The sequence below is a fragment of the Molossus molossus genome, unplaced genomic scaffold, assembly GCF_014108415.1.
Source record: "Molossus molossus isolate mMolMol1 unplaced genomic scaffold, mMolMol1.p scaffold_m16_p_3, whole genome shotgun sequence".
NCBI lineage: Eukaryota > Metazoa > Chordata > Mammalia > Chiroptera > Molossidae > Molossus > Molossus molossus.
This window is the reverse complement of record NW_023425366.1, coordinates 54969179-54987293: the sequence shown is the minus strand read 5'-3', so window position 1 is coordinate 54987293 and position 18115 is coordinate 54969179. Positions and strand designations below refer to the sequence as shown.

General features: G+C 37.4%; 1 protein-coding gene across 1 annotated transcript in view; it reads right to left on the bottom strand.

Annotated features, from left to right (window-relative positions):
• Positions 1-18115, bottom strand: part of MSH3 (mutS homolog 3) — a 160253-nt gene that overhangs the window by 132030 nt on the left and 10108 nt on the right. Inside the window, exons 5-8 of the mRNA XM_036278555.1 lie at positions 17049-17165; positions 16639-16756; positions 14297-14442; positions 12732-12898 (exon numbers count right to left, since the gene is read on the bottom strand). Coding sequence (XP_036134448.1) covers positions 12732-12898; positions 14297-14442; positions 16639-16756; positions 17049-17165 — 548 coding nt within the window. The remainder of the gene's footprint in view (positions 1-12731; positions 12899-14296; positions 14443-16638; positions 16757-17048; positions 17166-18115) is intronic.

Here is an 18115-nt window from a genome sequence, read left to right as displayed (position 1 = left end):
ACACAGGATGAAAGTGAAGGGATGGAAAATATTTTCCAAGCAAATGGAAATGAAAAAAAAGCCAGGGTAGCAATTCCTATATCTGATAAAATACACTTCAAAATGTAGACCATAACAAGAGACAAAGAAGGGCACTACATAATATTAAATGGATCGATCGAACAAGAGGATATAACCCTGGTAAACATTTATGCACTCAATATAGAAACACCAAAATATATTTTTTAAAAACTGCTGGAAGACTTCAAGGGAGAGATTGACAGCAATACAATCATAGTAGGGAACCTGAACACCCACTGGTATCACTGGATAGATCCTCTAGACAAAGAATCAACAAGGAAACAGAGATCCTAAACGACACACTAGATCAGATATTTACAGAACATTTCACCCCAACGCTGCAGAATACACATTCTTCTCAAGTGCACACAGGACATTCTCAAAGATAGATTAGGATACATGTTAGGACACAAACTAAGTCTTGACAAGTTCAAGAAGATTGAAATCATACCAAGAATCTTTTCAGATCACAATGGCATGAAATTAGAAATCGATTATAATAAAAGCACTCAAAATCATTCAAATACATGGAGGCTAAATAGCATGGTATTAGACAATTAATGCATTACCAAGGAGATCAAGAAAGAAATAAGAAACTTCCTGGAAATAAATGAAAATGAACATACAACACAAAATCTATGAGACACAGCAAAAGCAATCCCGAGAGGGAAGTTCATAGCATTACAGGTCTACCTACCTCAAGAAACAGGAAAAAAATTTAATAAACTACAACTTAAAGAATTAAAAAGAGATCAAAAAGAAAAACTGAGAGTTGGTAGAAGGAAAGAAATAATAAAGATCAGAGCAGAAATAAATGACATAGAGACTAAAAAACCAATACAAAAGATCAATGAAACAAACAGTTGGTTCTTTGAAAAGATACACAAGACTGACCAACCTTTAGCCAGACTCACCAGGAAACAAAGAGAGAAGACTTAGCCCTGGCTAGTTTGGCTCAGTGGTGAGAGCATCAGCCCACAGTCCAAAATATTATGGGTTCAATTCCCAGTCAAGGACACGCACCTGGGTTACAGGTTCAATCCCCGGCCCCAGACAGGGTTGTGTGAGAGGCAATCAATGTCTCTCTTTCACATCAATGTTTCTCTCTGTCTCTCCTCCTCCCTCCCTCCTTTCCACTTTATCTAAAAAAAAATTTTTTTTAACTAAATAAAAATTTTTAAAAAGAGAGAACCCAAATAAATAAAATTAGAAGTGAAAGAATTAAAGTTACAACTGACACCACAGAAATATAAAGGATTTTAAGAAAATACTATGAACAAATTGGACAACCTGGGCAAAATGGACAAATTTCTAGAATCATATAAGCTTCCAAAACTCAATAGAAGAGGCAGAAATTGAAGTAGTAATCAATAAACTCCCAGCAAACAAAAGCCAGAGAGCTTCACAGGGGAGTTCAACCAATCATTCAAAGAAGAATACTTCTTCTCTTCAAACTATTCCAAAAAACTCAAGAAGAAGGAAGACTTCTAAACTCTTTTTATGAGGCCAGCATATCCTCATTCTAAAACCAGACAAAGACACTACAAAGAAAGAAAAGTACAGGCCAATATCCTTGATGAACATAGATGCCTAAATCCTCAACAAAATTTTAGCAAATCAAATCCAGCAATATATTTTAAAAAATTATTCACCATGACCAAGTGGGATTTGTCCCAGGGACACAAAGATGGTACAATATTCACAAATCAATAAATGTGATACACCACATAAACAACGTGAAAAGTAAAAATCATATGATCATCTCAATAGATGTTGAAAAAGCATTCGACAAAATCCAGCACCTATTTTTGATAAAAACTCTAAGCAAAGTGGGAACAAAGGGATCATATGACAACATGATAAAGGCCATATATGACAAACCTACAGTCAACATCATACTCAATGGGTAAAAACTAAAAGCATTTCCCTTAAGAATAGGGATGTCTCCCGGTCGGTGTGGCTCGGTGGTTGAGCGTCAACCCATGTACCAAGAGGTCACTGGTTCGATTCCCAGTCGGGGCACATGCCCGGGTTGTGGGCCTGATCCCCAGTGGGGGGCATGCAGGAGGCGGCCAATCAATGTTCTCGCTCATTGATGTTTCTGTCTCTCTCCCTCTCCCTTCTTTTCTCTCTAAAATCAACAAAGAAGAAAAAAAAAGAACAGGGATGCCTACTCTCACCACTCTAAGTTAACATAGTACTAGAAACCTTAGACAAGAATTAAAAAATAAAAGGCATCCAAATTGGAAAGGAGGAAGTGAAACTGTCATTATTTAATGATACTGTACATTAAAAAAATAATCTACCAAAAAAACCACTAGATTTAATAAATGAATTTGGCAAAATAGCAGGATACAAAATTCACATCCAGAAATCAATGGCATTTTTTAAAAATATGTTTTTATTGATTTAGAGAGAGAGAACAGGAGAGAGGGAGAGAGAGATAGAAACATCAATGAGAAAGAAACACATCAACCATTGCCTCCGCACATGACCAGGGCTGAAGATTGAACCTGCACCCAGGTACAAGCCCTTGACCAGAATTGAACCCTTGACCCCTTTCTCCATGGGCTGATTCTCTAACCGTTGGCCAGGGCTCAATAGCTTTTTTATACACTAATAATGAGTACTCAGAAAGAGAAATCAAGAAAAAAACAACTCTATTTACCATTGCAACAAAAACATTTAGATACCTAGGAATAATCTTAACCAAAGAGGTATAAGATCTGTTCACAGAAAACCACAGGATATTGAAAAAAGAAATAGAGGAAAACATTTAAAAAAATGGAAATATATTATCATGTTCATGGGCTGGAAGAATCAACAAAATTAAAATGAACACACTACCCAAAGCAATCTATAGATTCACTGCAATCCCTATTAAAATACCAATGGCACATTTTGCAGAGCTAGAACAAAAATTTCAAAAGTTTATATGAAACCAAAAAAGGCCCCGAATAGTCACAGCAATCTTAAAAAAAGAACAAAGCTGGAGAGCTCACAATACAGTATATCAGGTTATACTGCAAAGCCAATGTAATCTAAACAGCCTGGTACTGGCACAAGAACAGGTAGATCAATGGAACAGAGAACCCAGAAATCGACCCAAGACAGTATGCTCAATTAATATTTGACAAAGGAGGCAAGAGCATACAAGAGTACACACAGTCTCTTCAATAAATGGTGCTGGGAAAATTGGACAGCTACATGTAAAAAAATGAAACTAGACCACCAACTTACACCATACATAAGAATAAACTCAAAATGGATAAAAGACTTAAATTTAACCTGTGAAATCATAAAAATCCTAGAAGAAAATGTAGGCAAAAAAATTGCAGACATCACAAGAAGCAAAATTTTCACCAATACATGGCCTAAGGCAAAAAAAAAAAAAAAGCAAACAAAACAAAACAAAAAGAAAGGAAAAAAATTAATCAATGGGACTATATCAAACTAAAAAGCTTCTGCATGGTAAAAAAAACCAGCATCTAAATGAAAAGGGAATCCACTGTATGGGAGAACATATTTGCCCATGATACATCAGATAAGAAGTTAATTTCCAAAATATATAAAGTACTCATACAACTCAACAAAAGAAAGACAAACAATTCAATTAAAAAATGGGCAGAGGACCTGAATAGACACTTCTCCAAACAGAACATACAAATGGCCAAGAGATATATGAAAATGTCACTAATCATCAGAGATGCAAATAAAAATGACTATGAGGTACCACCTCCCACCAGCCAGAACTGCTGACATCAACAAATCATCAAACAACAAGTGCTGGCAAGGGTGTGGAGAAAAGGGGACTCTAGTACACTGCTGGTGGGAATGCAGACTGGTGCAGCCACAATGGAAAACAATATGGTGTTTCCTCAAAAAATTAAAAATGGAACTGCTATTTGACCCAGTAAAACCACTTCTAGGAATATATCCTAAGAAGCCTGAAACACCAGTCAGAAAGAATATATGTACCCCTATGTTCATAGCAGCACTATTTATAATAGCTAAGATCTGGAAACAGCCCAAGTCCCATCAGTGGATGAGTGGATAATAAAGCAGTGGTACATTTACACAATGGAGTACTTTGCAGTTGTTAGAAAGAAAGACCATTTACCCTTTGAGACAACAGGGAGGGACCTGGAGAGTATTATGCTAAGTGAAATAAGCCAGTTAGAGAAAGACAAGTATCCCATGATCCCACTTATTTATGGAATATAATGAACAAAATAAGCTCCAGAGACAAAAAAAAAAAAAAATAGATCCAGAGACATGGAAACCTCAAAGAGAGGGGGGCAGGGGACAGAAAGATATAAACCATAGAACTTATATGCACATATGCATAACCAATGGACACAGACAACAGGGTGGGGAAAGCAAGGGTGAGCAGGCGCAGAGGAGGGTGTCAATTGGGAAAAAAAAGAGACATCTGTAATACTGTCAACAATAAAGATCAATTTTCAAAAAAGTATTAGAGATATAAAAACTATTGGTGCCAACAAAACTACTAAAAATACAATGGCATTTCCACCACAGAAGGAATTGGTATACTTTTTAAATGAAAAATCAATATAAAAGAGATTTTTATTGGTAAGATGACTTTTTCTTTAAATGTTTTCCTAGAGACATTTTCCTAATATGTATGAGATTTATTTCTACTACTTAATGTGCTACGATCTCTCGATTTTTTAATTCTAAATTTCCTGAACAGTAAAGTAAAATTATTATACAATAAGCAAAATGAAATAGAATGACACAACAGTCAACTTTATATTTATCTTCTACTCTAGAATCAAGGAATGAGGAATATGAGAAAGACAGAATGGAAAGTTAAAAAAATCTCTAAGGAGCAATACACCAGAAAATGTTTCAAGTGCCAGAGATGAGGCTGGAACCCTGTTGTGTCATCAGTATCAATCTTTCAAATAGTTACCTAACTCCTTATCCAGGATAACTTAACCATGTAGATTCTATTAATAGTTATGTAAGGGAATGTCCATGGAAATGTTAGGATGTTTAAACAAACTAATTTGAAGTGGCATAATTTTTTTTTAATTTTTGATGAAAAAAACACATTGAGGAATCCCTGGCCAGTTGCGCTTAGCGGTAGAGCGTCAGCCCAAGGACCAAAGAGTCACAGGTTTGATTACAGCCAAGGGCACAGACCTCAGTTGCAGTTTGTCCCCAGCCCTGGTCAAGGGTCATGTGTCTCTCTCACATCGATGTTTCTCTCTTCCCCCACCCAGCCACTCTATCTGAAGATAAAATGGAAAAAAGTATCCTTGGGTGAGGATTTAAAAAAAAAACAACAATGAGGAAAATATGATAGGGAATTAATATGGTCTTCAAAAGTAAATGAGTTGGCCATGTCCGTACAATTTAAATGTACTTTATCATCATATATATTATATGTATGAATGTCCAGCTACTACAACAATACATTCATAAAATCCAAATCAGTTTTTCTAAGAAAAACAAATAGCAAATACCCATTATTCTCCTTACTCCAAAAGCCACTTGTTTAATCATTCATTTATCAAGCATTTATTAAATACCTACTAGATGCAAGTCACTACGATAGGTGCTGAGGACACAAAATCACTATTAATAGAGCTTCTACCACCAGCCATCCCTTCTCAGTTTTCTTCACAGAAAACTTTTTATCCAACCCTTCCTTAACATTGCTTTCTCTCCCTGTTCACCTTTGATTCTCCTTCACTTTCACTCCACATTACCTTTCTCTCCAAACCCCACACCTGTCCTGCCTCAGGCTACCACACTCCCTCTGGCAGAGCAGCCAGCCAAGCTAGTTTCTACTCCCTAAGAAAACCATACTCTCACCCCTCCATCTGCCTTGCTGTTCTTCAAGTCTCAGTCTGGCATACTCTCCAAGAAGCCTGGCAACTCCTCCAGGCTAAGGTCGATGCTCTAATGCTACCAGAACTCCGTAAGACCTTAATAATCGGCACTTTAATTGTAATCATTTACTTCCATGCCTACCACCCTTCACACTGTAAGAATCTGTAAGGTAGGGATCTTAATTCATTTTTATATCTTCACCATCTTGCAATAAACTTGGCACACAATAAGCACCCCATAAATATTTTTAAGAACAAATGAATGAATGTATAATGATATGGAACTCAGAGGATGTACCAGTAAGTTGAGACTCTACTGGAAACATCTATGAATACAGTTATTTTTTAGGGATAAGAAAAGGATAATCAATTAAAATTTACTGTTAGCTATCTAAATTAATAAAATAAACTTAAAGGAACAATAAAATATGTTAGTTAGAAAGGTAAGCTATTATGAAAAATGTTGAGTGACCCTTCTTCAGGCCGTTTCTAGCCCTTGAATTCATCATTTGTATTTCTCTAAAACTCTCATTTAGATTTTTTTTTCATTCAAGCAACAGTCCCATTTATGTTGAATTTATCTCAAACACATATACAGAATCGAAATGACAAGAAGACACATGTAATATATATTGCCCCGACAATGTGCCCCAACACATTTCCTAACTTAAGTCATTGCCCCTCCACCTTCAAAATGTTGCCACATCCACAAGCACATTATTACTGCAACTCGGTAGTTTTTAAGTTAACCCACATTTTTTAACTCAAATAGCAACTTAAGATTCTTTCTACGCGACACAAATTTATGAAATCACAGATTTGATTCACTAACTGCATGTTTTTAGCACACCTTAACCTAATATTTAACTATGAAAGTAAAAAAAAGGTTTATATAGTAACCACTTAGAATACTATCAGGTAAGTAAACCAGGTACAAGTCAGCTCTACCTGTATAACCCACCTACGAACCGTCTCTGCATGTGAAGTATCCCCTTCTCTGAGCTCTATGAATTCATCTGGTGCTGAGTTTCCATCAAGTAATTTTGATTTTTAACTTTAATACTTAATTTTTCTGTAATAAGCAATGAAGGATAAACTTCACAAGAAGATATTATGACTTCATCATCATGACAGCATTCTGAAACTTAGATTCAATTCCAAAACTACTTGTTAAAGTTATTCAAACTTTTTACTTACAAAAATATTTCAATAGTAGCAGTGGAAATTTCAAAGAAAAGCAGAACTGCTCATAATATCACCATAATGATCTTTATAAAGGTGCCTTTCCTAGTATGGGTGGGGGATTGGACCACATTTTTTTCTGTAATTTTTCTCTGTATATATTATCAAGATAAACGAAAGGGTAACAATCAAGATAATAAGACTGATTTCCTAAAATTCAAGCTGAAATCTTATAAACACTTTTAAATAAATAAAGATAATTAACCTAAGAAAACTTGATAGTTTATCATTATTTAGAAATAAAAAATTTACCTTAGTATAATATTTGACTACTAGTTATTCTAAATTACCATACAACAAAGTAAGCATGTCTGTAGTTTGAGAAATAAAAATATGTAATTGTGAAATTTCAGTAGTCTTTAAATTGCAATCCACAGAATATACAAAATCCTTTAGAGACCTCTTGTGGCCAAAGTTAAGAATACCAAAAAACAAAAAAACAAAAACAAATGTACTTTAAAATGTATATTCTATAATTCTAAGCCATCTGCTTCCTTTTTTCACATAGCTTTATTATTTCTCCAATTTCAATAAAATCTCAACCAATAACTGACAAAAAGTGCTTTTTTAACCTTCAGGTTTAAAGCAGAAGAATAAGAGGATTCTAAGTCTGTGACACAAGAATCTACCTATCACTATTTAAAACAGACAAGATACCACCAAAAACAACTTTCTCCTCAAAAATTCCATGCTTACTGGTAGTAAATATGCAACCAAATTTTGGCAAGGTATGTTGTTCATACCTACTAATTAAAAGCATTCTTATCCCCGTACTGACTTTTTTTCTTTTCTTTTCTAATATGGCTGCAATTTGTATCTCAGGTTGATAAAGGCTAAATTTTATGGATGCCAAAATGGACCCACTCACATTTAGGGAGGAACATTAAAACAGGACTACACCTCATATAGTAAAGCAAAATTTAAAAAGTGAATTAAAAGATGAATGCTAAAATTAAATCAAACTCCAAAAAAATAAATAAATTGACTAAAGTAAAATTTAGATGATTATTGAAGTATTTTCAGAATGCCAAGAGATCTGAGTGTAGAAATAATATAATGAAACCACAAGCATAAGGACTTAATTGGTCCAGTCTACTAAAAACACATAGAAACAGTGAAATAAATATAACTTAAAAATGTTTCTTAAAGAAAGTTAAAAAAGCCCTGGCCGGTTTGGCTCAGCGGTTAGAGCGTCCACCTGCGGTCCGGAGAGACCCGGGTTCGGTTCCCGCTAAGGGCATGTACCTCGGTTGCAGTTTGTCCCCGGCCCTGGTTGGTCGTGCGGGTGGCAGCCACTCGATGTGTCCCTTTCACATCGATGTTTCCCTCTCTCTCTCTTCCTCTCTCTCCCTCCTACTCTGTCTGTACAAAAAAATGGAAAAATTTCCTCGGATGAGGATTAAAAAAAAAAAAAAAAAAGAAAGTTAAAAAAAAGAGAGAGAGAAAGAAAACCCCAAGGGCCAAAACAATACAAGAAACAGCTATGGATAGAAGACATCATAAAGGCTATGCATAAAGAATAAGAAGGTCCAACATACTTCTCTGAAAGGAATTCCAGAAGAGAATAGGAGAGAGGCAATATTAAAAGAAATAAGGGCGACAAAGAAGAAGGAAGAAGGAGAAGGAGAAGAACTTACTCTATAGAGAGCTTTCCACACTAGGCACTTTATGTATATTAATTTACTTAATCCTCACAACAATCCTATGAGGTAACACTCTTATTATCCCTATTTTAACTAAAGAAAATTGAAGGGCAACACAGTTGAGTTATTTAGCCAAAGTCACTAAGGGCCAATTCTCCAACCCAAAGTCTATGTAACAGGAGCGCTTTGTTGGACCACTTGACTTCTGAATCTCCACTACTCCATCCTGTCCATAGAGATTCACTTTAGACACTGCATAGAAATGTGGGTTAACTTTTGACTTTGCTTAGTCTGATATGCTAACAAAATAAAAATTACATGTGGTCACTAAACACAGAAAAAGTTACATACTCTTTTTTTTTCTTTATTGATTTTAGAGAGAGAGAGGAAGGGAGAGGGAGAGAGAGAAACATCAATGAGAGAACATGGATTGGCTGCCTCCTGCATGTCCCCCAATGGGGATTTAGCCTACAATCTGGGCATGTGCCCTGACTGGGAATCAAACCCGCAACTTCTTAGTGCATAGGTTGATGCTCAACCACTGATTCACACCAGCCGGGTAAAAAAAATTACATACTCTCAATGATAACCAGAGAAATACAAACTAAAACAAGACAAAGGCAGCCATGAAATTTGGAAAACCTACATTGGCACCCAAACTATCTTTGATATGCCAAATGGCTTTTCTATCTCATTTGATTAAAAAACATCTAGGAATATCACCAGGCAATGCTGTCTGCCAGGCAAATAATTCAGTTTTGGCAATGCCTTTGTGGAATGTTTTGATATTTTATTAAATTCTGCCTTTACTATTTTATAAAAATAAGTAGAAATAGGAAATGAAAGTTTGATTCAATTGATCAACCTTAGTCTCGATTACAGTTGACCCTCGAACAACACAGGTTTGAACTGCACTGGTCCCCTTACATGTAGATTTTTTTTTTTTTTTTATCCTCACCCGAGGATATTTTTCCATTTTTTGTACAGATAGAGTGGGAGGGAGAGAGAGAGAGAGAAACATCGACGTGAAGGGACACATCAAGTGGCTGCCACCCGCACGACCAACCAGGGCCGGGGACAAACTGCAACCGAGGTACGTGCCCTTAGCGGGAACCGAACCCGGGTCTCTCCGGACCGCAGGCCGACGCTCTAACCGCTGAGCCAAACTGGCCAGGGCTTACATGTAGATTTTTTTCCATAAATACAGTTGGCCTCTATGGATTCAACCAACTGAGGATCAAAAACAGTATTTTAAATCCCAGGTTGTAATCTGAGGATGCGGAGGGCCAACTGTATGCATTATTCTGCACCATTTTATGTAAGGGACTTGAGCATGTGTAGTTTTTGGTAACCGTGTGAGGTCCTAGAACCAATTTCTCACAGATACAAAAACTTAACTGACTTGTTAAGCTTTTGGAGAGTCAAAAGTTATACCATACATTGATTTTCAAGTACATAGCAGGGGTGGGGGTGTTTGTTCCCCTAATCCCCAAGTTGTTCAAGGGTCAACTGCATACCTTAGTTAAGCAAATATACACTCAGCTATAAAGAAAAATGAACAAAATCAAAGACATGTAATATAAGAATAAAGTTTTAGAAAACTATCTTTTAAAACAGTTTTAGAGATTTTAATCTTTTTAGCTCTTTGAAAGCACTGACTTTTAATTATTCAAGTTTGAACTCACTGTCAGAAAAGGATTAAAAACAAAATAAGAAATTTGATGAAAAATTTTTCATCTATCCAACTGGCAAAGATTATTTAAATAATCACCCTCAATGTTAGCAAGGGTTCACACAACTCTCCTATACTATAGTGGTGGAAGGATAGCTTGATGTTACCAATTCTAGCAAGCAATCAAGGACTTGAGCCCTGGACATTGAGGCTCAGATGGTTGGGTGTCATCCCCTGCACTGAAAGGTTGCTTGTTTGATTCCAAGTCAGGGCACATGTCCGGGTTGTGGGTTCAATCCCTGAGAGGGGACATGCAGGAAGCAGCCAATCGATGTTTTGCTCTCACATAGATGTTTCTTTCTCTTTCCCTCTACCATCATCTCTCTCTAAAAATCTATTTTAAAATCTTAAAATTAAAATAAAAAAAACTTTAGCCCGGCTCAGTGGCTGAGTGTCAACCCATGCACCAACAAATCACTGGTTCGATTCCCAGTCAGGGCACATGCCCAGGTTGTGGGCCCGATCCCCAGTGGGGGTCATGTGGGAGGCGGCCAATCACAATGCTCTCTCTCATTGATATGTCTATCTCTCTCCCTCTCCCTTCCTCTCTCTCTCTCTCAAATCAATAAAGAAAGAAAAAATAAATTTAAAAAAACTTTATAAATATTTACACCCTCTGACCTAGTAATTCCACTTTTAGGAACTTAGCTTAAGGAAATAATTGGAAATACACAGAAATATTTTGATGCATGAATATTCATTATAGCAATACTTAAAATACTAAAAAAAAATAAATGCAACTTAACAAAATGGGAATAAATTATGATCCATTTATATGACTGAATGTTATATAGTCATTTGGTTTTCATGAATACCTACTGTATACTGGCATAAAATGATGTTATCTAGGATTTACTTCAAATAAATAATCCAAGGAAGGAGGGAGTAGGGGTATGGATGAAGTGAGACTGGCTGAGTTGAGAAATGTTAAAGCAGATTGATAGATTCATGGGAGTTCACTACACTATTTTGTATATGCTTAAAATTTTTCATAATAAAGTAAAATATATATGGGAAATTTTAAGTAAAAAAAATAACAAGATACAAAACTGAGAACATAAATCCAAGTTCATAAACAAAAAATGATGATATACATACATGAAAATAATATATTAAAATGTTTAACAGTAATTATCTCTGGGCTATATAGCATTTGACTTACTATTTTTATCTTTTTTTATAACTCCTAACTCTTCCTAAGTAAACACAGATTAGCATTATAATCAAATATATATATATTATAAAAGCTATTTTGCAAGATGTTCAAAAGGCACATTCTTAACGGTAAGAACAAAGAAACATACAGAACTTTATTTAATCAATTAGTTTGATTTTCTAACTGATTTGTCAGCCTGCTGACTGAACATCTTTATGGGCTCTCCTGCACAGCCTCAAGTCCAAATTCCTCAATATATGAAGTCGTCTCCACTGGAGGCCCAGCCCTTTCCAGCCTCTTCTCCCACCACGCTCCTCCAGGGGGCAGTGTAGAATCTCCCCAACAAGGCACCTCCACATTTGTCACTTAATATACTCCGTGCTTTGTGAATCTAGTTAGGTGTGCTACATCTGCCTCTCCTGTTGGATTATAAACTCTGCCAGACACAGACCACAACCACGTCCTCCTCATCTGTAAGCCACAGTGCCGAGCACACTGCCTCATAAATAAGAAGTGTGGCTTTAGCTCTAATAAATGAAACTCATGGACAAGGCCAGATTAAAACTTACAGCACAGATAAAGCATTTTCAAAATTATGTAAACTTTCTAAGAAATGAACTCTGAATTTTAATCTCCAAAAACTGAAGATTAATCACCAAATAACATCGTTAAACCCCTTTAACAAGATCAACTTCTAAAGTCCTACATTAAGTTCATATTACAGATAATTCTGTTTTTCTTAAAAACTTTTTATTTTAATCCTCACCCTAGGATATGTTCCTTACACTGATTTTTTTTAGAGAAAAATGTCCTGGGGGGGGGGGGAGAGAGAGTGAGAAACATCGATGTGAGTGAGAAATAGCAATCGGTGCCTCTTGCACGCACCCCGACCAGGGATCGTTAACACAACCTTTTGGTGTACAGGGAAAACGCTCCAACCAACTGCACCACCCGCCAGGGCAAAAGCAAAAACTTTTTAACAACTTTAAATCTAATCTTCAGAATCTGCATTATTCTCCAGAGATGTGCCAACTTACGTAACAGCTGTGGCTTTGTGAATGAGCGCCTCTGTCTGCTCTGACAAGTGTGATGGAAGCAGCAGCTCCACGGGCTGCAGGCACAACAGCCGAGTTTCTAGCTCTGAGCGGGAAGCCGAGTCCTGGAAACTATCGAATACAACCTCACCTGTGGCAGGCTGCACGCCCTGAAAACAAATAAAAATGTAATGTCACAAGAAACAAATGTTTCCCAATTATAACTCAGGCACAGCATAAGCAAGCATGAAAATAGCAGAGATGATACACTCACTGGTGTGTACTCCATTTCTAAAGTGTTTGAAATCTGTCTGCTTTCCAGGACTCTTAATAAGAAGTCAGATTCACCAATATCCAAACTATCCTAGACGGATTTTACAGTGATACCGTGAGTCCTCCTGGATCTAACAAACCTGATGCAGTGACTGTGACAAGTTACCAATCCCTCAGTGTCCTCCTCTCTAAGTGGGACTAAACCAGCCTACTTCCCTCATAGAGTCACTGAAAGGTTTAAATCAGAAAACAGACATGAATGCTTTGTAAACCATACTGACAGACAGCAGGTGTCATCACTAAAAGTAATTAAGTGATGTGTTCCCAGTAATCTGGCTATGAGATTAGTAGTAAATTACTATTCAATTATATAAAGTTAATAAATTAAAAGTATAACTTTTGAAAAAAGTAAAATATAACAAACTCTGAACCCTAAGTAGAGTCTATCCAGGGAATCACTATGATAACTAAAAGCCACCCCTATCACCCCAAGCCAATAATAGCAAAGATAAACTAGAAAAGATCATGGTTTAAAACCGGTAAAAAAAGTTCTCAAGTAGTTGACCCAAGGTAACAGGGTGATAAAGGCCCTGGCCCACTGCAAAAGCTAACTGCAGTATATGATCTGGGATGCGAGAAAAATGAGAAATGGTAGTTTGACTCTCGAGTGTTTTCTTGGGACCTGTTCTTGACTTCAGTGACCCCTTTTGAGTTGATATCCAGAGCTCTGGGTCCAGGCTGCACCTTTCTCCTGAGCTCCAGACTCCTGCATCCAACTCTTAAATATAAAAATTAATCCTCACCGGAGGATATTTTTCTATTTATCTTCAGATAGAGTGGGAGGGAGAGAGAAATGTCGATGTGAGTGGGACACATCGAGTGGCTGCCTCTTATACAACCCCGAACAGGGCCGGGGATGAACCACAACCAAGGTACATGCCCTTGGCTGGAATCGAACCCACAACTCATTGGTCCGAGGGCCGACGCTCTACTGCTGAGCCAAACTGGCCAGGGCCCATATCCAACTCTTTATTGGACAAGGCACTCAGAATTTTCCCTGAGTTCTCAAACTCAGCATGGCTGCAGCGGAACTTTCTTCTTTCGTCCTAGACACTATTATTGCTGGGTTTGTCCCCACTGTAATGAGTGCTGCACGTTCCCCAATCACAAACTTTTTTTAGGTACAACTACCTGAGGGCACACTTCAGCAGATTATTATAAACCATACATGATTGCTCATATTTCGGGATACCGTTGACCATCTATCATTTTTTCTTCACCTACAAAGTACTTACCACGATTCCAATGAAAATGTTCCCCCTTTTTTTGTCCTTAAGGTTTTCCTTATCTTCACAGATGCAGAGAAGATAGCTAGTAGAAGTATCAGTCATCATCTCATCAATATTTATGGCATCATCCAGCTGGACTAAAGGATTCACATGTAATAATTATTAAAGAAAAATATACGCTACATTCCCATTAATATTAACTGTTTTCTCCTTTATTTTTATTTATTTATTTATTTTATCCTCACCCGAGGATACTTTTGCATTTATCTTGAGATAGAACGGGAAGGAGAAACATCGACCTGAGAGAGACACATCGAGTGGTCACCACCCACACAACCCCAACCAGGGCCGGGGACAAACTGCCACCGAGGTACATGCCCTTAGCAGGAACCGAACCCAGGCCTCTCTGATCCACAGGCCAATGCTCTAACCGCTGAGCCAAATCGGCCAGGGCAACTGTTTTCTCCTTTAAATTAATGGTCCATTTTTTCAGGCATTTTTGCTCTGTGCACAAATCTTCCACACAGCATTCATTTTCCTGATTTACTCTGATCATAGTTACATGCCTTACGTTCTCTAAGATACAAGGCTCATGAGGACAGACAACTAATGTTAATCCTCTTCTTTACTTGGATGATGCTGCAATTTAAAGCCTTAACATTCCCCTAATGTTTCATTCCATAAGTCAAAGCATGAATGTGATAAAATAGTATAAATTACTTTCCTCCTTTTAAGTGTCTAATAACTCTCAAGAGAAAAGAAAACCAAAAAGGAAACAGAAACATACATTCGTGCATGTGTGTGTGTGTGTGTTGAGTCCATAAATAAATTCTCAGGGATAAATGCTAATTTCAGTCTGGGAACATTCAATCTGGGCATCAGCAGATATAGCAGTAGCAAAAGAGAAGGAGGGAGGAGTACTGTTTTAGGAGCAGGCTTCAATTAAGAGACTCAAGTTCAGGCAAAAGAAACAATAAACTTACCAGTCTTACAGCCTGGTCAGTTTGGAGTAACACAGAGCTGTTAATGGTGGTGGGGGGGGAGGGGTCCATTTTGAGTGACAGCTGTTCCGTATTCATATTAACAAAACTCTTCATAATTTGGGTAGAAGCTAAGCAGGTCTCTAAATAAGCAGATTTGTAATAAACTAACAGAAATATTACTTTCACAGTATCATTTAAAATCTTATCCCTATATTCTTTTTTTTTCCTTTATTGATTTGAAAGAGAGAGGAAGGGAGAGAGAGAAACATTGATGAGAGAGAAAATCGACTGGCTACCTCCTGCATGCCCCCCACTGGGGATTTGTCCCACAACCTGGGCATGTGCCCTGACGGGGAATCAAACCAGCAACCTTTTGGTGTATGAGTCAATGCTCAACTACTGAGCCATACTGGCTGGGCAATATATTCTTTTATTCTGAGACTCAACTCCATACCACAGTACACATTTTAAAACACATCCTTATCTAATTTTATACATAATTATTTGGTTTTTAAAAACTCACAGAATTTTATGACTTTGCTATTAACTCATTGAATTTATGAAAGACCATGAATGTTGGGGCAATCATTGTGCACACTAAAGATTCTTCGAAGTAAGAAAGCTTCACCTATAATCCATTTTCAAAAACAATATAATTTTTATGAAGCTAACAATTAATGAAGATGGCCTATGTTTTATAAGAAGTTAGTTGTGTGTTGACTTTGTAGTTTTCTTTTCTCACTTGAAGAAGTTATTTTTTAGGTCTTGTCTTAGGAAGATCTGGAGGAGCTCATAGGCCCTAAGCGACTAACCACTGTCCACATAGGTCTCTGCAAATCAGTTGCTAACCTATCGTCTTCTATCAGGCTGTCCTTTCTCTTGCTCTTGAAGTATGATAAGCTCTCTTTTTACTATGGCATTTGGAAAAAAAAATGTTTGTTTCCAACTATTACCAACCCACAGCTCTTCAGTAGCACGCTGATCAAAGGTCAAAGTAACCACCCAAAGAACAGAGTTTTTTTTTAATGTTACTTAAAACAAAGATTTCTGGCCCTGGCCGGTTTGGCTCAGCGGTTAGAGCATCCGCCTGCGGTCTGGAGAGACCCGGGTTCGGTTCCCGCTAAGGGCATGTACCTCGGTTGCGGTTTGTCCCCGGCCCTGGTTGGTCGTGCGGGTGGCAGCCACTCGATGTGTCCCTTTCACATCGATGTTTCCCTCTCTCTCTCTCTCTTCCTCTCTCTCCCTCCCACTCTGTCTGTACAAAAAATGGAAAAATGTCCTCGAATGAGGATAAAAAAAAAACACAAAAAAAAAAAACTAAGATTTCTGAAATGTAAAAGAAAATTTCATATTCAAAAAGGATATCTTCTCCAATAAGTGTAGATTTTGTATAAAGAGCAGTCAATTTCCGGGAAAAGACTGAACTTTTGTTGTCTCCAATGGCCTTTAATGCTGCTGTTTCTGTTTGCTTCACAACTCCTACCTTCAACAAAGATAAGAAATGTTAAATATCAAATATGATGAAAAAATTTTAAAACATGTATTCAGATTTTAAAAGGTTAATTCTGAAAACATTCATCACAGTTTTTAAAAAATTTACCCTAAATATCTAATATATTAAAACTCATGCAGATACAATGCTAATAATTATGACACGCTTTCCTTTCCCCAAAATGCCACATTCCAAAACCAATTAGAGCCTTGCACCTCACAAAACACGTCTGCACTCTGGACGAGGATCGGGTCCCCTCCTCCCACAAGGTGAGCAAGCTGACCTTGTATCCCTTTGCCACGAGGCGGCGGACATGAACAAACAGTCTGTGAGTAGGAATGCTTGCAGTCATAAAGTTGTGATCTAAATGGCAGTAAATATTGAGCTCCCGGGATGCGATCTAAAATATTGAAAAAAAGAGTATCAATAAATTTCTATTTCAAAATTCTCTGTGTGGCATTTGTTCAGATTGTTAAAATCCATGAAGGTACACACGTAGGACTTGTGCCCTTATTCACCTGTGTGGTAATATTAACAAAAAGTTTGGAAGTCACTCCCTGTGCAATAGCCTGCAGTTTAACCTGGTATTTTTGGCAGTTTCCATGGCCTAACCTCAGGGTCAACATCTGTATCTATAAATGACTCAGAAGAATATGACAGTTCTTCTATGTCCTTAGCTCTATCAAAACTTTAAAGTGCTAAGCTTCCCCTGTAATGGAATGAGAATAAGAAACTGCAATGGAATAAGAATTTGATACCACAGCACATGCAAATAACTAAAAATTAAGAGACACTGAGAGTATGTATACATAAATTATAAACCTACTTGGACAGAGGGCATCTTTGAGGAAGTGAGAACACAAACCCCTGACATGATCAGCTACTTAATGATGCATGAGTGATAGAAATGCAGAGCCAGGCAGTACCACCTGACTCCCTGCTTCCTTCTAGACAGCACCATAGTTCAGAGACTGCCCACTAGACCATGGGATGCTCATTCTCATTTCTGAACTGTACCCCATCCATTTCCGAACTGTATCAGTTCATCACTGCAGGGCAGGAAAACATCAGCCTTTACTATGGTTAAGGCTAAATCAACCATTTGACCTAGAGAGAAGGAGCAAGAACAGCATTTCCTTTCACCCCTTCACTTACAGGATGCCAACTATATATTTGCTCCTGTCTGCAGGAACATGCTGACTATTTCAAAGTTTAACTTCAGAACACAGAATACAGCATAATGCCATCTGAACGAGACAATACCACTTTCCTGCCACAACAGGGTTTAGGAAACTGGAAGAAAAAAAGTTGGCCAAGTCTTCACTTCCCATGCACGAGGCAGCAGAAGTG